The sequence below is a fragment of the Dermacentor albipictus genome, chromosome 4 (genome assembly GCF_038994185.2).
Source record: "Dermacentor albipictus isolate Rhodes 1998 colony chromosome 4, USDA_Dalb.pri_finalv2, whole genome shotgun sequence".
NCBI classification, from domain to species: Eukaryota; Metazoa; Arthropoda; class Arachnida; order Ixodida; family Ixodidae; genus Dermacentor; species Dermacentor albipictus.
Window position 1 is genome coordinate 133488409 of NC_091824.1, and position 23277 is coordinate 133511685.

Here is a 23277-nt window from a genome sequence, read left to right on the forward strand (position 1 = left end):
GATTCAACGTCCAGAAGCACAGGGGCTAGCGACGAGGGACGCTGCAGTGGGGCATTCCGGAGTACATTAAAAAATTATGAGGTTTTACGTGCCAAAACCACTTTCTGATTATGAGGCACGCCGTAGTGCAGGACTTCGGAAATTTGGACCAACTGGGATTCTTCACCGTGCGCCAAAATCTAAGTACACCGATGTTTTCGCATTTTGCCCCAATCAAAATGCGGTCACCGGGGCCGCCAGTCAATCCCGTGACCTCGTACTCAGCAGCCTAACCCCATAACCACCGAGCCATCACGGCGGGTAAAAACTTGCTGCTGAACTTACAGTTCCTGTGTAATGAAGTCTTGTTGTCGTTCGTGTTTTCTAAAGCTTAGCAATATATCCTTACAACCGTTATGCCATAGCATGTGATATTTATTATATTTCAGCAACAGGCAAACTTTCCTGCGGAGACATGGAGTGCAGCCGTCGGATCCTTGTACAGAAATTCGCACGCTTACAATGGAACTTCATTTATTGTGACGTTTGAACCTAATTTTGCTCAAAGAGAAAATGCAGCAACCATGGAACATTCCACTTCCAGATCCAGTCACCGAGCACGATACAGCACGTACGTGACGACAAGTTCCGCAGGCTCCGGCACAAAAAATCTTCATGTCGTAATTTGCACATGCAGCGTTCATTCGCAACTTGTTGCTCTGATCTCTCCAAGGGTTTGCGGTCATTAACACATTGTGTCTTCACAATCCCAAATAACGCGTGTTCATATTTTTTAGGTTATCATATTTTAGAGATGAGCGCAAGTACTATATTATTGCAAATTTGGTACACGTTAATTCTTTGTCGAACACGTGGGTGAAATAACGTTTGAGGAGCTGTTCCTAAAAGCGTCTTTTTTCCTCAAGTGGTATCCGCTGCTGCTCTTGTCAACGCTGAGAACGATACTGTTTTCGGCCACCGAAATTTATAATTCAGAGCAATGAATTAAGTCTGCTTGTCAATCTCCTCTGAAGTAGAAATACTGCCACTACATGGTGCGGACTCCGCTTATTCACCATCGGAGATTAGCTTCGTTAACCATGCCGCTCACCTTTTTCTCCTAGAAGCTTCAACATATTTTAGCAACTTACAAGCACGCAATAATAGAGCCCTGCATCGCCTCATTTCACGAACTGATGGCTACAGATGATAGTTCTTCACTGCTTTATTAGTTGCGCGCCGTCTGCCACAAATATCAGACGACATGCGCCGCTGAAAATCGTTGCACTGAGCGCAGCGACACTTTTGCGTCATGATGCGGAACTACGCTCCAGGCGGGGCGGCCGACACACCTACTCTTCTAGCCACCATACAGTACCGTGGGGAGGTGGCGCATGCGCCGGTGGACCTATCAAATGACATATCATGCAAAATTCAAAGCTTGAGACTTCGTGGCGTGAATACCCCTTATAGGCTTACTTTTCATTCCGAATACTATAGGAGCGTAAACTTCGTGAACTCCAAAAAAACACAAACTGTGGCTCAGTGGCTATGGCGTTCTGCTGCTTAGCGCGAGGTCGCCGGTTCGATTGCCGGCCATGGCAACCACACTTGGATGGAGACGGAACGGGAAACATCGTGTGTGCCAAGCCTTGAGATCACTTAAATCCAGAGGGACAAGATAAATGTGGAGCTGTGCACTACAGCATTTGTCGTAGGGCCCTTGTGTAGCTTCGGGGCGCAAAACATCATGAATCAATGAAAAAAGTTCACTCACTGAAATCGGATGGGCTGTTGAATACCGGGCAGTGGATGTCTTGAGACTCCAAGAATGGCAGTAGCTGCTCTACTGAGCCGCTGTAGATGCACCTTCCTCTCGAAAGCATGTAAAGCTGAACGGGTCAAATGGTCAAAGAGTGAGAGAAAAGGATGCATAGAAAGACAGAGGTTAACCAGAGGCAGTTCCAGTTGGCTACCCTGCACGGAGGGAGGGGCGAAGGGGGGTAAAAAGAGAAAGAGAGCGGAAGGGGGAAATAGAGAGAAATAGAGACGAGCACGGACAAAGCGCATACACAGCATAGCGGTAGGAGGCGGCGTTCTTAAAGTCTATCGTGAAGCCCCGTAAACCGCAGGAACCTTAATAACGCGAGTAAGGCCTTCAACGCAGATGTTCAGCGGGAGCACTGACCTAAAGCTTTGAGTTCTCATAGTGGACGATTGTCCGACTGGTCCAGTACTCTGCACAGCACTTGTCCCTGAGCACTATATCACGGGCAGACATAGATAATATTAGCGAGCGTCTCATCGATGCTGCATGTGGCGCACATGGGGCTGTTGGCCATTCAAATAAGGAAAGCATATGAGTTCGTAAATGCAACGCCTAGCCACAGACGGTACAGCATGGTCTGTCCACGTCTTGTTAACCCAGGTGGCAGGTGCGTTCGTATGTCCGGAGACAACCAACGCAAACGACACCTGTTGAAAATGTTCGAGTCCCACAGAGGCAAAGTACATTCACGGGACATCAATCGCAGCACAGCCTCAGCGTTTGTTCGCGAAAGCGGAATCTATGCACGTTGACCACTTTCATGTGCAGATCGGGGGTCTTCGACGGCGTGGTCATTCCCGCTGACGCTGCGATGTCCTAGAAGCCATTGAAATATTATGTTGTGTCCCTATCATGGCTGCGATGATACATGTGTCGAATTTCTGATGCCAGTTCTTCATTGGGTCCGTGGTGCATTGGGCTTTTTATGCACTGAAGGGCTGCCTTGGAGTCACTAAAGACTGTCCATTGTTGTGGTGGTTCCAAAATAATGAAAACAAGTGCAACACGGAATGCCGAAAGTTCAGCACCCGTCGATGTGGTCACACATGAAGTTTTTACTTTGATTTCTTCTGATTTTGTCGGGATGATGACTGCAGCAGCTGAGCTGTTGAGTTTTACCAATCCACCTTGTCAGAGTTGTAGGAATATCTCACCGCGGGCATCCAGTTGTAATGTTTCGAGTCGGGTATGAAATAGATGGTAGCTGGCCGTTGGCGTCGTCCAACTTATCTACGCTGAGGACGTTGTTAACGGGAAGGACTGCTTCTCATCGAGAACGAGGAATATGGGATTTATTTACCATATCTACATGAGAACATTACAGTTCATCAGTCTAACATGATTGAAAGAGGAATGCACTCCCAGCAGCCGCACAACAGCTGCTTATAAACACTCTGTCCTCCCTAGATCCCTAGGTGAGGGAAAAACGGCCGTTCAACCTGCTACAAACTCGGAGCGTTCAAAGTCATCGTAGCCGACCCGCCTTTAAGGGGGAGGGTTACACACACTTCCGCACAGGTTTCACTGACCAAGCCGAGGTGAGTGGGTTATCGGAGACATGGTGCTTGCCCCGAGCAGGCGCCTCTTCATCCCAGTGTTGACCCCGCAGACAATGGCCGCCGTGTCCATCCATGATTTCTAAGCCCCCTGAGACGGCTGCCAGACATCTTCTCCCAGGTTTTCCACCGCTTCTAACAAGCCGTGGGGGCCACGGTGAATCCACTAAGAATACTTGGTCCGCCGACCGCGTTTAGTCATAGCGGCGGCGCTCGCTTGGGGACGCGGCGTATTGTTGTTTTCTGAGAACGAGTTATCGAAGCGGGCCGGGGGCGTTCCAAGGTCTGGTTCTCCGAATATCGCCACCCCCACCGCAGCGGTCAGCTGGGAATGTTTTGTATGTCGGTACCCTTGCAGGCCGTTCGTACCAATCTGTGTAGACATGTTGGCGGAATCTGTGTAGGTTGCGAATGTGTTCCAAAATTGCTTGCCTCAAAGCTTGCAACTGCGCAACATGCATCTGCACTACAGCTTTCTTTCTGTTGCCTGTAATTGTCAATTGAACTTGCGGCCGGTGCAGACACCACAATGTGTCTGATAATCGTGCAGCAGGCGTAAATTGTGATGGCGAGTAGGACTGATGTCTTATGGCACTTTGGACAAAATTTCAACGTGGCCTCTTTGCTGGCAAGCAAGCAGGATGGTGTGAGGGAATCCGAGACAGGTGTCGAATGTGTACTCTCAGGATTTCTGTATCTATGTAGACTGTCAAAGAAGCGTCTCAGCAATGGCCACTGTCACAATCGATGACCTAGTTTTGGGGAGACCGAGACAAGTTCTGAGTTCTTGTGCTTGCACGCTCTGGAGTTTGCGGATATTTGTAGCGCAATTATTGCCTAGTACAGGTGAGCTGCACCGCAGCAAGCCCAACAATAGTGCTTTATATAGTTGCAACATTGATGGTACTGTTGCGCCCCAGGGCTTCCCGCCGAGAAAGAAGGTCCACGAGGGCGGCAAAACACTTTGTCATGTACGAGACGTGAGGGCCACAAGACAAGTTTCTATCAATTATGACGCCAAGAAAGCGGCGCGTTCGTCTGTATCGTACAGTTTGGTCATTAATCTGCAAAGCATATGGGGCCATCGCTTTGCGAGTAAAAGCAACGAGTGCACATTTCTCAGGGGGAAAGCACCAGGCCTTGCCTTCTTAGGTATGTTGACACGGCCGTTGAAGCCTTCTAAAGTCGTGCGCGGACATCTACACGAGCCGCACCTGAAGCCCATATACATATGTCGTCTGCATATACGGAGAGCTGGCGGTAGCAAATCGGCGAGACGAATGAGCAGCAGGTTGAACAGGGACAAAGAAATTTAGCGTTTGGCAATGGAAATAGAAAGTGGGGAAAGGTGGGGGGGGCATATTTTCTAAACACCGTCCTAAATATTATTAAACCAAGTGTGCTAAAGATTGTCCTCACTTGTTGTGCTGTTCGTTGTTTTATTTTGTTTCTTCTGTTTATAGTCAGTTTTATAATTCCTCAAATTGTAACAAACCAAGCTCTTGCATACAGAGGTGTTAGCCATACTTCTCAACACTTGTTTCTTCACAAGTGGGCTGAGTATATAGCCTGTGTTTGCCTAAACAACTGTCCATTCAAGGTATCACAGGGCTACATTGCACAAAGACGTTAGAAAACAAAAGCTTCTCTAGCAGGATTTCTGCATATGAGCTTATTTTTGCAGTCGGAAATATTGAGTATTCTCGCTATCCACACGGCAGCAAAATGTCCGTGCTTAACTATATTAAAACTCAAATGCTGCATATCATATAGTAGGCGTAAAACGCAATTGAACGCCGTCGCAGCCATACATCAACTAGAAGTTCAGTAGGCCAGCCTCAACGTCGGTGTGCCACTAAACAGTAGACTCGACAGTTTCATTTGCAAGCATAGACCAGGACGGCACTGAGTTCTTCCTATACTCCACTGCACACATAGCCCACTTTTTCTCTTCGTAATAAACGATTCGGCGCACTGCATATTGCAAGGGAGTGCCGGGTATAACTTTGTCCCGCATATTTGCATCTAGCAATGTATCCTGCAGCGTGCTAGCACACATTATACAAGTGTATATGCTCTTCACCCGAAGTATTTTCTCATTTAATCAATCACTGCAAACCACTTCATTTCCAACCAGTCTCGTGGGCCCTCCAAATACCTGAGTGGTAGTAATGTGTACATTGTTTGTGCTCCACTGCGATAGCTTGCTGCAAACACGACATTGCGAAACACCGCCATTGTGACTACTGCTAATCCACGATATCTACCACTGTATTATTTTCCGGCAGAAACTGTGAGTTATGTTTTAATTTTTTACCCATAGCGATGCCTAGCGGCAAGAATCATTCACAGAAGGTCACCTAAACAATACTACCAATAATTTGGCCAAGCTTTCACAAGGGTTGGGTCGTAATATCGGATCACTCCAGGCATGAATGTGAGCAGTCAAGACAAGCAAGGAATTACAAATCTTATTGCCTTTTATACTCACGTTGTCAAAATGTGAAAACAGTCGAGCACTCGGGTTGTGAATCGAGCACACCACTGTGCGTCCTGATTCAGCGAGCGATTTGAGTACGCGGACGCAACGCAGCGCTGAGGTGCTGTCCAGGCCACTGCGGATATCAAGGAACCGTAGTTAATTATCCATTCATTCAGTCATAGTTGAATTTTAAGTAAGCCAACGATAATGTTCAAGAAATTATGCAACTCATCTCAAAATTGGTTTGTGAATATAAAGCATGAAACCCGCATTGGCAGTGTCAAAGAAACCGAAATTTTCTGCAATGAAACTCCAAGGCCACACAAATATTAGGTCGACTTTCGATACATTTCGACTTTCTCGGGGGATTCTGAACGTGGTCGTCTTCAACATCATGCGCCCATATAGTAACCGTTGCGGCAAATAATGAAGCAGAAGCCCTGCTACCTTTTTTATCGTAACAGGTTGCTGTTGGCGCATGATGAGCCTGTTGAGATCTCTTTTGAAAAGACAGCACCCAGTAAGTGTTTTAATCGTTGGCCTTTGCTGACGCTCGAGCATGCCATCGGCTCGCATTATCGGGCATTGTGCACCATGCGGGTCCTTGTGCGCAGGCACAACAAGTAGCAAGCTACTAATACCATTCGCCTCAAATTAACAATTAAACGTACATATATACCTCCGGGCATATCGCATCTTCTACCTATATGACAATGTACAAAGGCCAATATCTGTCATTAAATTAGGCATCATACCTCGGCTTCAAAACACCTGCAAGCTCATGGCGCCACTCGCCAGCTACCGCAGGGAAATTTTCGACGGTGTCACGGCGCATTTAATTGTGTTCGAGCTCAGCGATCAAGCCTATTACGATACCGACATGGCAGACTTCCTGTTCACCTTCTAAGATGCGTCGAGCCTGCGCGTGTATTCACATGACGTTGAATAGGTTTCAGTAGGTACCGGGTGGAGGCGAGGAGAGGAGCGATACGTGGTAAACCCAAAATATGACGTCACAGCAGTGATGATGACGAAGCGGCTGTCGCATCGTTGATCACAAAGCAGTCGTGACGCATACATACCAAGAAATTCTCGACATATGTTGTTTTTTTTTTCTCCACCACAGTGGCCTATCGACGTTAAAGATTTGAAATTCGCGCTGTCATGTATGCCATGACGCGAAACTAAGGAAAACATAGTAGAACGAAGAACACCCTGAAACTGTTGCCTTATGTATCAGCCTTGAAGACAATCTCCTACTTGCTCGACTGGCAATGAATCGATGATTTTGCTGGACTCCTTGGCAGACTGCTCAACGGCATTCCGGATTAGATGTCTGGCCGAGATAACGGCTCCGGCAAAGCGTCCGTTGGGTTTCCTTTCTTCACTGTTTCTTATTATTTGTGAACCACTGCGGCCGCGGGCTTCCGTATAGTCAGCGTTATGTTTCGTGGATTTCCTATAGAACCGGTGTGATGCAATAAGAGGAAGCCTTAGCTCGCGCCTTTCTTCGATGCCGGCTGCTCAAATAGATGTAAAACACATTAATGGTTTTATGAGAAAATCGCTCAACCGCTCAACCGATCTGAATGAGAATTGCTGCATTCAAGAGAGAACGTCAGATCACAGTGATCACTGTGATCTGTGATCACTACATCAAACATGATTTTGATGTAGGCCATGGCATTATTGACAAGAATTATCGGAAATAGATAAATTTGAAAAAAGAATAGAAGCAGGAAGTTTACAAATCCGTTAGTTCACATAAAAAACTGATATCGCATCTTTATAAACTGCATCCCTTAGAGCATCTCAACCAGACAAATTTGATGCATGAATTTATAACTTATGCGAAGTTGTTACAATGCTTGTGAAGATTTGTCGAATGCCATATTCAGAAATTAGTGGTGTATTTCAGGGCGGCATATGAAAAATCATATTTGTCCACATTAAATGAAATATTAGGTGCAGATTACAGAGTTTTGACATCGTTTTTAGTTGCTGAGATACAGAGTCGTACACTTCAAGTATTGATTCTTGAAATTTCGAATTTTCTTATAATTTAAAAAAGTGCAAGCTAAATAAATATTCGCTTTATGAAATCTCATGTTAAATGTTACTTTTAAGTTCAACATAACTCCCGAATTGCGGCGGAGTCTTCGTCAGAAGAAAGTATTGCTCATTTCCCATGTAGGAGCTAAAGCTTCCCGTTAAGTTCGGTTTAGAATAAAATATTTGCTGAGAGAAGAAGCAAGACGGGCAGCGTATATTTACATTGTGGCGGCTGCACTTCTATGGGGGCGATATGCGAAGACACCCGTTGCTTTAGATGTACTTACATTAAAGAAACTCTGGTGGTAGAAATTTTCCGAATTCCCCCACTACGCCGTGCCTCATAATCAGATCGTTGTTTTGGCACGTGAAACCCCATAAATATTTTTTTTATTTGCAGAATGTACAGTAATTTACAGTAATTGACAAAGCCAAGCTTACGGCAGGTTTGACATCGAAGTGTTCACTTCTTTAGACCTAAGCTCGTGCTGCATCTTCTTCAGAGTTGTGCAGAGCTGCGCAACATATTTCCACTTGGCGTGGAAGCACCGTCCCGCTGCTTTTTAGGCAGAGAAGGACTGGTAGCGTTTTAGGCGGCTGACCTGAACGACGTGATGGGAAGTCTGGATAGAGCAAGTAGTAGGTGCGATCGGAGACATCTCGTAGGTTACGTCGGTTATCTGACAGACGACCCGGTAAGGGTCAGAGTAGTGGAATATTAGTTTCTTCAAGAGGCTGAAGCGGCGGCTGGGAGATCACACAGGGACAAGATCCCCGGGAAAATCATCGACGTCCTGGTGACGACTGTCACAAATGCTTTCCCGCTTCTTCTGAGAAGCACAAAGGCGGCGGTTAGCAACTTGGCGTGTTCCTTAGGCTCCAGCAATGACGTCACTCGTATACTGAGACACGGACTCTTGAGTGGTAGGCAGTATCGTATTACAAAGTAGTACTGGATCTCGGCCCATCCAAGTGATAACATGGTGTGATGTATTGTACGCGAATGTGACAAAAGAGAGAGCAGTGTCCTAATCCTTATGGTTATACGAAAAACACACATGGACAGCTTTGCCGTTATTGTTCGAATAAGCCGTTCCGTAAGACCGTTCGTCTGAGGATGGTACACTGTACTAAGTTTGTGTTTGCTCATTCCACTGCATCAACGTCACATTTGGTTGGAAAAAGCCGAGCACAGAAGCCGGTGCAAAGAAATAGTGCGAGTTCCAAGGAACTGCCGAACATCTGAGGCTAAAGTGACCGTGGTGTCAAGAAAACATGGTCGGTGTGCCTGGTTAATCATTAAGCAGGGAGGCACTAAGAAATTAAAGATCACCAGATTATTTCGTGCCCCTGTGCTGTTTATTACTAAAGCAATGCAATGGCTACTATAGAAGTCTGATGAGAGAAAAAAAAGTGGCCCTAACAGCATTGATCACTGTTTCTTGCAGCCCGTTTGAGCTATTTGCGGATGGTGTTGTTACAGTCGCGTGCTATCGCAATCTCTCCGTCCTTCTAAGCGCTCAAAATCCATCCCCATTGCTGTCTATCTGAGGCAAAGATGATACAATTTGTGTTGTTATTTGAAGCGCTTTCAAGTTAAGGACCCGCACTATAATACAACACACAACAGAGAAGAAAAAAAGTGAGACAGGAAGGTGAACGCTTTTTATCGGCCTATGTATTTCACTCTAGCGGTAAACATAATGCGTTCCAGCTCTCCCAGCTGGCCATTTTGCTGGGGTTGTTTTCGCTAGATAGCACGAAAAATACAGCTCCCTTTATACAATGCGACCACTCATTCATCTGTCAATAGCGTGAGCCGTGCAACTTACAGTAAAGAATCGTGCAACTGACCTGGTAGGTTCGTCGAGAAATATCACCGATGGATTGCTGATGAGCTCTTGTGAAATGGCAAAGCGCTTTTTCTCCCCACCAGAAAGATACCTAGTCAACGTATCTGCGCATTCTTCAAGCCCCCAACGCTCGATCACTTCGACTACCTGTTTCACAAAGACAACAAAAAATAAGGTATTTTGCAATGTCTATTCCACCGTATCAATGTTTCTCGTAGAATACCTACGCAATGCATCCGTTATTTTCATGTCATGTGCATTTCAAGTGCATTGTAGGCACAAGTAACTTTCCTAATGGTCTCAGTAACAAGACCTGTTTTGCTATCTATGACAAGTTGACGTAGAGAATAAAGTGATCCACCTGCCATCATGAGTAGTGTCATGCGCAATCCAGCGTATGCGCATGATAGGCAAACGCAAGCCAATTGGCGATAATAAAAGAAATGGCAGACCTGCTCACCCTGAAACAAAGTATGGTCGTCAAGCATCTTTGTGGTAAAATTAACTGCGTTTATCAACGTTTGACTCTTACAGAGGCTGAGAGTTCGATAAGCTTCTATATAATGGACGCCTTGTATATGCGGCGCGAGTACTTGAACAATGGTCTAGCCACTCCCTCGTGGAAGGGCGAAAATTAGGTTGCATAAGAGCTTTTCGGTGTTGGGACATCTCCACCTTTCCGTATTTACGTATACCATAATTCACACGAAAAGTCTTCTCAGGTGGGCAGAAGCTGGTCACGAGCAGCCTCTAAGCCAAGTATATCAAATTGTCAAATTTCATCCAGAATTTTATTAGGCGAAGGTTTACAATTTTAAGGACTGGTGAAGCTTCATGACAGTTTCGTAGGAGAACCATTGGCACACCTAGGAAGCCAGCGATAGGAAACGCAAGCATAATTACAGTAGATTCATCATATAGCAGCAAGCTAAATTGTAATGTAAAAACTAGATAATTAGTGTACACTCACCGGTATGTTCACGTTGCAAAGTCATAAAGGTAAATTAGTTCATTGGACAGTAGGCTAGGCACGGCTTCTTGTTTCACAGCTCATTTAATTTTACTTTAAAGCTCGTATCGCATATTGGCAGAACTTTCAAAAATTCTGCCTCCGTAAAATGTTACTGTAACTCGTATTGGATAGCGAGTGCCACTAGGAAACAGACTGACGCCTCTACGTGCTGGAGGCGAATAGCGATTTCCGCCGCGGAATCCTGCTTCTCTCCTATGTGCGCATTTATTGGTTTGTATTGGCAAAAGTGGATCTTTCACTGCGTTGTTCGCTGTGTAATGTGTCCGAATGGCTTAAAATAAATATTTTTTCTTAACGCGACAGCGTATAGGGCTCCGTGTCACCGAAAATCCAGCGTCGGTGTCGGTGTCCGCTGTCAGAGTTCCGTGAGCGAGATATTACCCCCAACTACGCATCCCGAACCTGTAGCCGTTACTGAACTAATTGAATTTCCCACTCAAATAGAAAGAAATTGCGTCGAACAATTCTCAAAGCACGGCTTGCACACAACCTTCAGACATGACAGCGTCGGATTGTAGTGTGAATATACAAACACAAATCGCTTTTCCAGCTGCCGTTTCAGGTCTGTCAAATAAAAGTGGAAGCGCATTGATTGGATTGAAGGAATTGGATGCCCAGCTCGGTTTCCTCCAACATCATCCAGATGACACTAGCCTCCGCGCATCTATAATGTTGGCGACCAAGTACAGGGTAATTGAAAGTGTATAAGGACAACCAGGATGACGAAGAAAAAAAGTGAGAGAAACAGAGACAGAGAATTGGATGCACAGAATAGAAACGAAAACGACCACGGAGATTTACAAGAATAAGAAGAAAGAAATTAGAAAGGAAAATGTGTGTGGTGATACGGTGATATGAATTTGTACGGTGATACGAGGCTTGGGATGGATGCCTGCGGAGGTAAACATACCGCAGCAAATATTCGCAATTAGATCAGGCATGTGTATTGCTGCAGAAAAGATCCGGAGACCATGGAACACATAACAACGGAATGCAAAGGGATTCACTCAGCGAGACCAGTATACGCAACGTACAATTTCCAGAAGCGCTTGTACTTAAAGTGGATGGAAGTACCAACCGGTCTGCAGTCGAGATAAGCAAGATACATTTAGAGTATTGGTAGAAAAAAACAGCGAAGAGATTGATACGACCTTATCATGTACCGGCATACGTAGCAGTACAAGGTAGATAAAGTTTTGAGGGATAAAAAAAGACAAATAAATCAAACATTAAATCAAGCAGGCTATGACAGTTTGCCACCACCCCGTTTCAAAGGGGGTGCCAATAAATCATCATCATCATCATCATCATCATCATCATCACAACGGCGCGGCGTATCCTGCCGTGCGGGGAACAGCGAAATAAAGGAACCTGAAATCCCGCTTTCGTGCATAGCGTTCGCCGCCAGCGCTTGGAGGTAAACATTACGGTTCTATAAGCTGAAGTTGCCGAGAAGCGTGAGATGCAATCAGGGATTTTTTTGCTATCGAGCTTCTCTCTTAAAGGCGAAGCTTGAGCGTCCTCCAAATTTTTGCAACTTGCGCCCGATTAACTACGGAAAGCCTCCCCCCCCTCCCCCGTAAAAAAGTAAGTACTAAGCGAACAAAACCCTGTCTCTAAGCCTTCTGCGATGTTTAAACATGAAAAGGTCTGGCTTTATACGCGAGTCGATTTATGCTGAAAGAGACTTACGACGTGGGATATGGGTTCGCCTCCATTCGACGAGGTTCTGAGCTCTATACTCATGGTGAGGGCCTCACGTACTGTCAGATCTTGCAGTAAGCAATCATCCTGCATGACGTAGCAACTCTGCATGTTGAACAGCTCCACATCTCGCAGATAGCCGTTGACGTGAACTTCACCGTCGTAACCTTCGTGGCTATAGTAAACAGTAATTGCCAGTACATTAAAACACTGCGCTCTGCTTTCATTGTAACGGCTAGCAATCGTAAGAGCTGTGGGTTGAGCGGTGTTCACAACAAGAGCCAATTGTTTACAGCAACTAAGCTACGCCGGTGTTGAGATTCTAGGGCGACTGAAAGCTTACAGTTTTTGTAGACTGAGGACCTTTGTTGGTGACATGATACTAATTGTTTAAGAAAGACACCATGGCTCTCTTCCTGAAGCATTCTCAAACCGAAAAGCCCAAGGCGAAGTGTATAGCGCTCTTTAATTACAGATACCTTGCGTTCTAAAAAACAATAACCATGTTTTGTCCACTGTAAAGTGTTCATTTTGCTAAAGGTATCGCGCCGAAATACTAACATTAATTAATAATGAACATTCAAGAGGCAGCCTGTCCGTCATCAGTAAGCCACAACGAACTACATAAAAGTAATCAAGCTGCATTTCGTGCAGAAGACAACAGCGTCAAAGTCAACTTTCTAAAAAGTAATTTTAAATGCACAGGGACCTGTCGGAAAGCACGCTTCATGAAAAGAACTGCTGAGCATAATATTATTGCACCATGCTATCTTTTTCTCTAGTTATGCGAAAATGCTGAGTTCATTCTTGCCCTATCGAAGTGTAGTAAAACAAGCATGGCCTTTTCGTACATTTCTGCAATTTTCTTAGCTAGCAACTCGCAATATAGCCTTTATGTGCCTATTTTTTCCATTAGTGACTAGCATGAAGAAGAGTTCAGTGTAAGAAGAGAACCCAAGTGCTGAGAAACTCGGACAGAGACAGGCCGCGAAAGTGTACTTAGAGGTGAGAAGTTAAGAACTGGCCAACCAGAAGTCTATGAACGATTACTCAAGGACTACACATTTTTTGAGTCCTTGAATGAGTCCCTTTTGCAATAACTGTACGAAATGGGCCTCGACACTTATAGTTAATTGCACTTCTACATCATGCCGCGTGGCAACCCAGGCGAATAAAAGAAAATTTAGGGAAGGGTAATTATTCACTGGCGTAGCTTTTTTTCCCAGTGCTGACTTACAGTGCAAAAGGTTAAAAAGAGGAGCAATATGCGCATGCATGCCTTTCTAAACTGTGTGCACGTTACAATGTTTTTGGTAGCCACGTGTTAAGTCAGTTGCAATAGCTTAGCACTTGGAGTCATGCGATGTGTGCGCACAATGCCTGGAAACTCTAATAGTAAATAATTTTAGTAATGACACGTAGCGAGAGAGAAGGGGATAGTGGTCAGATCGTTTACGACTTCCCCCTCCCCTGCTCGAGAAATAGTTGTACCAAGATGTATCACCTGTCACTTATCTCTTACTCCTTTGTTTTATTGTTATTTGACATAGCGCACTTAGGAATCTAGTGACCGATGTACCCGAAACATCGCCGTTGCCTAAAAGATTAAATTTTTAGAAAGAGGATTGAACGAGAAGAAAGGTCGTTAACCGAGGGGCCCGATTTCTAAAAGTCATATCATAAGAAGCCAACAAACAATGACATCAGGACAACATAGGGGAAATTACTTGTGCCTAATAAATGAAATAAAGAAACGATAAATTAATGGAAACGAAAGTGGACAAAAAAAAACAACTTGCCGCAAGTGGGGAACGATCCCACAACCTTCGCATGATACAAAGAGGATTAATTATACTTAAACAGCAAAAGTGAGAAATTGAGAACCGCATTGACACAATCAGGCTCAAAAGCATGGGACAACGCGGGCCACCAAAAATATAACTAAAATTCGTTGCATTCTTGAACCAAAGGCGTTGGTTGACTTGTGCGTAACTGCCATCAGATTTAATTTACACGCTGGGTTGCCAGGCGGCGTAGGAGTTATCTTTATTGAGAGGTTCCGATTTGCATTGCACCACCACGTATGGTGAGATATGATAGTGCTTACTAGTGACCGGAAAGGACATTGAGGAGCGAGGTCTTGCCAGCTCCTGATGGACCCATGATGGCGGTGAGCGTCCCGGGTAATGCCTTCCCGTACAAGCGAGCCAGCAGTGCTCGCTTTCCTGCAAGTTTCGTTAACAGAGAGAGAGGGTTATAAGGAAGGGAGGGATGTTAACCAGTCAAGAGTCCGGTTGGCTACCCTACGGTTGGGAACGGTAGAAGGAGAAGAGAAAGAAGGGAGGTAAAGCATGAAAGAAATGCATAGTGACAAAACTGCAAGTTGGGAAAATTGGTGGGAGCTCATGTTCCAAGCACGTGCAGCGCAACATATACTTTTGTTACGGTTGTTGTTTATGAAATAATCAGAATCTGAGAAAAAACGCAACCGAACGGTTGGCTATTTATAGCACCAAAATGAAGAACGGTGAGCAATAAGTGTTAATAAAAGACGAAATCAAACAAATTCGAAAAGTGAAAATAGCGGAGAGATAAAATATCGCACAACTCAGACATAGCTTGCCCAGAATAAAACAGTAGCCTGCGGTGAAATAACTTATCACATAACTAAGGCACTGCCTGCTGTACTATATCGATACTAATACCCGGATCTATCGGCAACACGGGAAAGAACATGAATAGTGTGGACGAGCAAGCACGGAACCACTACCTCCAAGTATTAATTGACCACAGTTGAAGTTTGTACTTGTGCTATCACAACAACTCAAACTTTTTTTCTAATGAGCGTCCGTTTCGACACTCGTTATAACGTAAGATAAATTGAAATTCGCATCGTAAGTAACCGTGTTCATTCTGCTCTACACCCATTTGTACGGTTTATTGAGAACAATAAATTATTTACTCCATTTCAATATGGACTTCTTAAGCCTTTTTCATATGACACTAAACTTTTGTCAACCACTAATGACTTGCACGACAATATTGATTGTGGTCTTCTTACTGACCGCCTACACCTCTATTTTGTTAAAGCTTTTGAAAAAGTTAACCACTTTCTCCTCTTAGATAAATTAAACATACTGAACCTCAACGCTGCAGTAATTGAACGGATTGAAGCATTCCTTACTCACCCCGCTTAATTTGTCGTCGACAATGAGACAACGTCCCCTAACATGCACATCTTGTGTAGTCCACAGCGTAAAGCTGTCCTCGGACTACTGCTACCTTTAATATAGATATATATGAATCGCCTACTCGCACGTCCTCTCTGCTGTGTTGACTTGCGTACGATTGCGCGGTATGCCATAAAATAACTAATAGATCCGACTTTACACTTGTTGAAAGATACCTGAACGCTGTGCATTGGTGGCGCCGCACTTGGCACATGTAACTAAGCTTCAGCAAATTCAAGGCCATTTATATTGCGCGCACTAACATAGTGCACCCTACGTATCGAATAAATAATCAGCCGCTAGAATCAGTAGCGTCTTACAAGTACTTTGGTGTCTGCATAATCAACAGCGTGTCTTGGAATACACGCATCGATCGCATTAAATAAAAAAAACCAACTGCACTCTCAGCACACTGCGCCGAAATTTTCTCACGCTGCCATCTTCTGCAAAACTTGTGCATTACAACACGTCCGCTCGCCCGCAGCTTGCATACGCCTTTTCGTCGTGAGGCACCTACCAACCTACATTAACCCAAAATCTAGAAGAAGTACGAAACACCGCACACAGTTTTGCCTTGTCTAATTACCACCGTACATCCAACCTAGCCTTCAAGAAAACATGACTGCAGCTTCCTTCACTCGCCAATGGTAGGAATATGCAATATATACAATCATAAACCATGTTTACTTTTCTTGTAGATCCGTCCCGCACCATTTATAGCTGCACATCTTAATCAACTTCAAAGATCAGCCTACCCAAAAGACACACGCTTACACAATCACTCTAGTTATTACGAATGACTGCGAAAGATTTTAATCAGCCTCTAGGATCTGTAAGAAGCATCAGTAATCCCATACACTTGAAAAATGCACTGGTAACTCTTTTTCGATTAGTTGCTCTGTGGCCACTGTGTGATTTGTTTTTTATGCATGCTCGTATTCTCCAGTACCTTCTCTATATTTCATTTCTGATTGATACTTACTATGTTCTTGTATCTTTTCATGTATTTTTCCCTTGCTTGTGTGTTCTTCTGTATCACTTATTGGTACTGGTTGTCTAAGCCCGTTTTATGCTATTAATTTAGAATTACCCTGTTTCCTTCTATATATATGCGTGTCCTATCACCTCTCCCCTCTGTAATATACATATCTTCCTTGATGGTAAAAATAAATAAGTATATAAGATACACTTAAAAACCACGCAAATGTACATTTACCTGTCTTTGTTTCGACAGAGAAGGTAATGTCTTTCCATTCCAAAGTGGTGGGGGGAAAATTTAAGCCTTGAATAATTTCTTCAGTTTCGGCGGCCGCTATCGCATTTCCAAACTGGCTTTTCCCTTGCCCGCAAATTGTGTCTCTTGGTCGCCAGCTGCATAAAGAAAGAATAAACAGCACTAGTTAAGGACCACATTGCGGTTACGCAAAATAAGGATCCCACTACTGACCAGCGCGCATTTTTCAGGACGACAGCAGTGACAGGCTTTGGAACACTTACTCGTAAAATAATTATCACACAAGGCTTTCCATCACAGCAAATTTGCGCGTGACCTCTGTGATTGGACTTTTCTGTTTCGAGTAGTCTCTTAAATCCTGCCTACCTGATCCGATGAATTCCGCGGTTTCTTTTATACCCTCTTTCATTTCCAAGGTGTTCATTACCTCCTTTTGAAGCATGTGCACGATGACCCTCACACAACACAAGAGAGGGATACAACGGCATTAAATTCCAGATACGAAGTGCGCACCACAGCTCAGCGAGACGGTCATACGGACGCCTGCATAACACGTGCACCATTCCACACCATTTATTACGTTCCGATATGCATAAAGACAGCATTTGGGCTGTGCATGACGTTCAGATTACTGTAATTACACAGGTGCGGCTTTTCGCTGCACGGAAAATTGCACATGGTCGAGAAGCTTTCGGTTGTGCATAATATCATGGGCCACATTATAGAGGAACAGAAGGTATGATTTGATACGTCTTGATTTTAGAGGTGTGAGTTTAGGTGTATTTGAGAGGGCTGGATCATGGTCGCCAGAAAGGCGATAGCGGTGCTAGAAAACTTATTTACTTTGGACCCGTTCAATTTGGTCAAAACTATATTTTTGCGTCCCGCGCCAAACTACAGAGGCATTATTTAGTAGAGGAAGGCATGAAGTAGGGGCCCTATAACGTGAAGCTATTTCAATGTGTTTTTATTCCTATCTACTGACGTCAAATTTGCGTAACCGCTGACGCAAGCATCGGGCAGTGACCCACAGGGTTGTCTAACAGACCAATCAAATGCTCTCCTCGTTTATAGGAGGTCGATTTTGTTTCCTTTCAAAATGAATAACACTGCCTACAGTGAACGGCTTGCCTTAAATAATATGCTGACAAGAGGCGAGGAGCACGCTCAAGTCGAAAGATATTCGATGGGGCCAAGCCAGTGCACTGAAAATCGATAACCGGATGAAGAAGGTGGTGCCGGCGTCTGCGATTGGTCCGCTTTCCCTTACGGAGTTTGAGGTGCCTGGTCGAAAATCGCGGCGGCGTGCAACGGAATGTTAAGAATGCCGCTAAAACGGATTCTCAGCAAAGGGTTGGCAGAGCGAGGTGTTAAACGTGCCCAAAGTGCCTGAAAACGTTACATGGCCACGAAAAAAGATTTATTGCACGCAAATATACCCATACTCTCTGGCAGGTGCGAGTAGCTAGTGCCTGAACGGTAAGCGGCAGCCATCTTTTATTCCTTTCAGAACGGGACAGCCTTGGGCTATTCAGAGAAAAAAAACAGTTTTGTTTGGCATATTAACGAACCTTTAACGCGTACACGTCACATTTACGCGGTGAGTTTTCGCGGTTTTGTGACGTCCTGTGACAGGCAGGTGAAGTAGGTGCGACCCGAAAATTTTTTATCAATAGCCGAGGGCTAATGACGAAAAGGCGTCGAATCAGAAATAACTATTTTTTTTCTTTTGTTCGGTCCAATGATGCATATTTACTGTGTACGCGTCATATCAGATCTATCGAGGTTTTCGTGACGTCGCGCGACATGCAGGCGAAGTTGGGGTGGTTCAAAAAATGTTTTGACCAATCGCGGATGGCTGATTGCTGAATTTGAATAGAAAAATTTGGAATAGCTTTACGTTATAGCGCTCTAGAATACAACTTCGGAAAGGCAACAGGGGAGTGGAAGTCATGCGATATACGACAAACAATAATACCAAGAGCGCGAGGAGATAACAGTAATAAATCTCCATTTTATTCCAGACTCTGTAACTCTTACTGCCGGGCACAATATATTCCACAAACATGTTTGCACGAGTAAGCCAACGATTGTCGGCACCGACGAACTGTCTCAACACCAATTGGTAATGCAAAAAACTAGCCCGACAGAAATTAACACACCAATCTATTAACCTATCTGCAGCCCGCACATTGCACAAATTAACACGCCTCAAAGGTCAGTTCACCACATCCTCATTTACTTCGGTTAGTCATACGATATACATATCCTGGGCGGAAAGACAATATGAAGTAAAGTCCTACTCGTCGCTACAGTGAGACGCTGGATAGGATACTGTATCTCATGATAGTGAGAGTATTGCAGAAAACGAGAGATCGAGGAATATGTCCCTGCCATAATGGTCACAAACATTCTGCGTCGTACGGTATATCGTACGAAAGATACCCCATACCCCAGCTACAGTGTGGCGTAAAATTTTTCATTGCTACGCATTTACATGTAGCGCTAGTGCTAACACGTGACATTCAGTTGACAAGCAACAAAGGAAAGAAAGAGAAGCGAAGTACTTACGCCAGAGGCGTGTTTGCGATATTATCAGCCCCCTCATTTTCTTGCATTGGCAGTCGTGTGTTCATTCCAGAATTAGCTCGTAAATTCGTCAAGAGGCCACGAACATTCTGAAGTATGGCTTCCAGAAACACGCCTACTGCCGCACTGCTGGCACCCTGTGCAGAGGTCTGCTTCAATGATATTCCTTTCTCGGCCTATTTACGCACGCTATCTTTGCTGAATCCGCTCCACACGGTCTTCGTATCACGTTGCGGGCTGGCCTGATCCCAGAACACAAGCCGCTGATGATAAAACTGTCTTCTGGTCAAGTTGCCTCATGAAACATTCTACGGGGAAATTTTCCAAACACTTAAAAAAAATAAAAGAAAGGATGTCAAATTTGTACACGTGAAGTTGGAGTTCTGTGAGTGCTTTTATTTTTTTCATAAGAACATGTTGTGATTTATTCGTCGATCTCCAAGAGCTTAACAAGACATTTAAGAGGAAGCTTTAGCTCGGGCCCAACTCCGACGTGGCCTAATCAAATACATGTAAAACGCAAAAACGTTTTTCTGAGATAAACCCTGGACCGCTTTTAATGAAATTTATTGCATTTGAGAGAGAAAGGTAAAATCTAGTGACTGTTGGGAGCCGAATTTCGATTTAGGGCTTGAATTTTGTTTAAAAAATTTTCAAATATTCGACCATTTGAAAAACATAAAAGCACGAAGTTTACAAATTCATAGCTCTGCATCAAGAACAGATACCGCGATTCTGTAAACGGTATCCATTAGAGCATTCAAAGCGCGCAAATACCAGATGTCATTTTGCATCTTACGTGAATTTGTTATGTTAGTTACAAGGGTTCTGCCAAAGCTGTATTTCCATAATAATAAACTTTTTTATATTCATGTGTAACTTATCAATTTTGTCCGCTTTAGATGTACTATTAGATAAAATTCACAGAATTGTATGATCGTTTTTCGTTGTTGAGTTACAGAGTTGTGAACATGATAGTTTAGTTCATTGAAAATTTTCGATTTTTGCCAATATTTCGTAAAATATTGACGACCTAACTCAAAAATTCGAAACCAAGACTTAGTAGATTTTAAGTTTTTCGTTTAAATGCCACGAACCTCGTCAAATTTGGTGCAGTGGTTGCCGAGAAAAACGGATTCTCCTTTTACATGTATTTAGATTGGAGCATCCGAGCTAAAGCTTCCTCTTAAGCGCTCCACTTATATGGCACCGACATTGGGGGCTGTTTACTCCAAATGTGCGTTTATCATGTAGTTAAGGAAGTGGTAATGGGCCAATGAAATTGTACTGATGAAAGATTAGATACAAACGGGGGCTTGCATTCCCAAAATACTTGTGATGAACAAAGTGCCTTCTGAATTCAACTCGAGGGGCTTAAAGTAGTATAAGAAATAATTATAGATTTCAAAAGAATAATATAATAAAATTACTTGGAAACTTGCGAAAATACAATGAATCGTTCTCTTACTGTGCCATTAAATTGAACATGGGAAGTTTTTAATAAAACATGATATTTTTTTCCCTACTCGCACAGCTTTGAGAAAAGCATTAATTCTGGCGCACACCAATTAGCACACAGTAATCACTTGCACACTATCATCATTGCGCTGAGACATTTTACGTATGGACATTACTGAACTGTCTTGCAATGTTGATATTAGCTGCTCACAAATTTATTACGAAAAAAAATAACAATAGCTCTTATACGTGTACTCAAGCTCGCAAGCTGGGCTTGTCGCACAGCAACCATGGTGTGCATTAGTACGACAGCAGCACCTTCTCGGAGTTAATCAAAAACGGTGAAGACGAAAAGTGGTGTGTGGGCGGAACGACAAGCGGGTTTTCCCGTCTAGTTAGGGTTATGTAATTAGCATATAAGAGCGAACAGTTTTCTTTGTCCCTTTCGCCCATTTTCGTGGTTGGTCAGTGGTCGATGGCGGGATTCGGTCTCAGCAAGGAAACCGTTCGTTCGTTCGTTCGTTCGTTCGTTCGTTCGTTCGTTCGTTCGTTCGTTCGTTAGTTAGTTAGTTAGTTAGTTAGTTAGTTAGTTAGTTAGTTAGTTAGTTAGTTAGTTAGTTAGTTAGTTAGTTAGTTAGTTAGTTAGTTAGTTAGTTAGTTAGTTAGTTAGTTAGTTAGTTAGTTAGTTAGTTAGTTAGTTAGTTAGTTAGTTAGTTAGTTAGTTAGTTAGTTAGTTAGTTAGTTAGTTAGTTAGTTTCGGTCGGGTCGGTCGGCAGGCTGGCTGGCTGGCTGGCCGGTCTATAGGTCGGTGTGAGTCATTGTGAATCGCGCCACGCCGTGGGCGCCATTCACAGCAGCCGCCGCTGTCAGACCTCTCAGACGATGCGCGCTACTCTTGCGCAATCTCTTATACAGCCATAGCCACCGCACTGCGCTTTTCTTTTCATGCTTTCGCCGTACCCTCCTCCGCTTTCCGCTTCATGGTTCCGCTGCACCCTCTTCTCCGCTTTCCTCCTCGCCTCTTTCCACTTTCCTGTGCTCGTTTGCTCGGTCACGCCGGCGCCATCGCTCGCCGCAGGAACATAGAGAACGAAATTCAACAACAGGGGACAGTCGGCGAAAAGTGGCAGCAGGAAACACGTCACGGCCAGTGTTGATCCCATCCGTTACTTGACGCGAGCATCCGAAAAAAAGAATGTGATATGAACTTACGGACAACGTTTTTTTTTTAAATTATTTCCCGCTAAAACTAAGAAGTTTTGCATTTAAATGAACTTTGCGACTTATTTTTTGGGGGTCACCTAGCAACAAGCTAACGGCACGCCAGGCGCGACAGATGCAAGCGCCATGCGCCAGACAGTCCACCCATTTCTCTATGGCAGGAAATGGCGCCTGAGAGCTGCTCTCTAAAACGTGACAGCCTGCTATGACGATTCACGTGATGCGATGATTTCAATCCTATCCCTGCGCAGATAATGTGTTTTTGTTTGTCTTCTACGCTGAGCCTGATTTTTCTATATATAGCATTCCCGCAATAAACCAGTGATTGTTAGTTTAGCGCCTAGTCTGTCGTCCTCGCTTCGTCCCGTCCAAGCGCTGTTTGTTCCCGTCCTAAAACAGGACACAATGCAAGATAGATAGAGGTAAAAAAACACTTGTTATGCATCTGGCGTTATGCCCAGGCATGACGGCTCAACAGAACCAACGGAAGAGCAATGGAAGCAATGGAAGAGCGGTCGCAGTGGGCACAATGAACTGTTCTAACGCGGTAACTGGCACATGTTGTTTGGGTCAGAATGTAGTAAACGATCAATAAAAATGCATTGGTCGACCTTTATAAAACATTAAACTTCCTTCTGGGCGAGCTGGTGCATACTTGACCTAAAAATTGTAACAGCGCAAACACATGCAACCACAAAGCAGAGGGTGCAGCGCTTGTGTCTCGTCCTTCGTGCTTTGTGGTTGCATGTGTTTGCGCTGTTACAATTTTTATGTCTTTATAAAACAGTTGCAAGCCAAGGTTCCGCTTATCATGAGCTTCATGTTTGTTCCCGTCCGCACTATGTTTATCCAGACAGAACATAGCAGACTGGCGCAAACTTCGTTCTGGCATACTCAAAAATATGTTGTGTGTACTCAAAAATGTGTGCGTGTGCGCGTGTGTGTGTGTGTGTGTGTGTGTGTGTGTGTGTGTGTGTGTGTGTGTGTGTGTGTGTGTGTGTGTGTGTGTGTGTGTGTGTGTGTGTGTGTGTGTGTGTGTGTGTGTGTGTGTGTGTGTG

General features: G+C 44.2%; 1 protein-coding gene across 1 annotated transcript in view; it reads right to left on the reverse strand.

Annotated features, from left to right (window-relative positions):
- Positions 1-19610, reverse strand: part of LOC135898337 (ATP-binding cassette sub-family G member 1-like) — a 31666-nt gene extending 12056 nt beyond the window's left edge. The window contains exons 1-7 of the mRNA XM_065427223.1: positions 19523-19610; positions 16934-17088; positions 14595-14712; positions 12476-12662; positions 9752-9897; positions 5855-5978; positions 1757-1871 (exon numbers count right to left, since the gene is read on the reverse strand). Of these exons, the coding sequence (XP_065283295.1) occupies positions 1757-1871; positions 5855-5978; positions 9752-9897; positions 12476-12662; positions 14595-14712; positions 16934-17088; positions 19523-19587 (910 nt within the window). The 5' untranslated portion in view covers positions 19588-19610. The remainder of the gene's footprint in view (positions 1-1756; positions 1872-5854; positions 5979-9751; positions 9898-12475; positions 12663-14594; positions 14713-16933; positions 17089-19522) is intronic.
- Positions 19611-23277: the final 3667 nt, after the last annotated feature.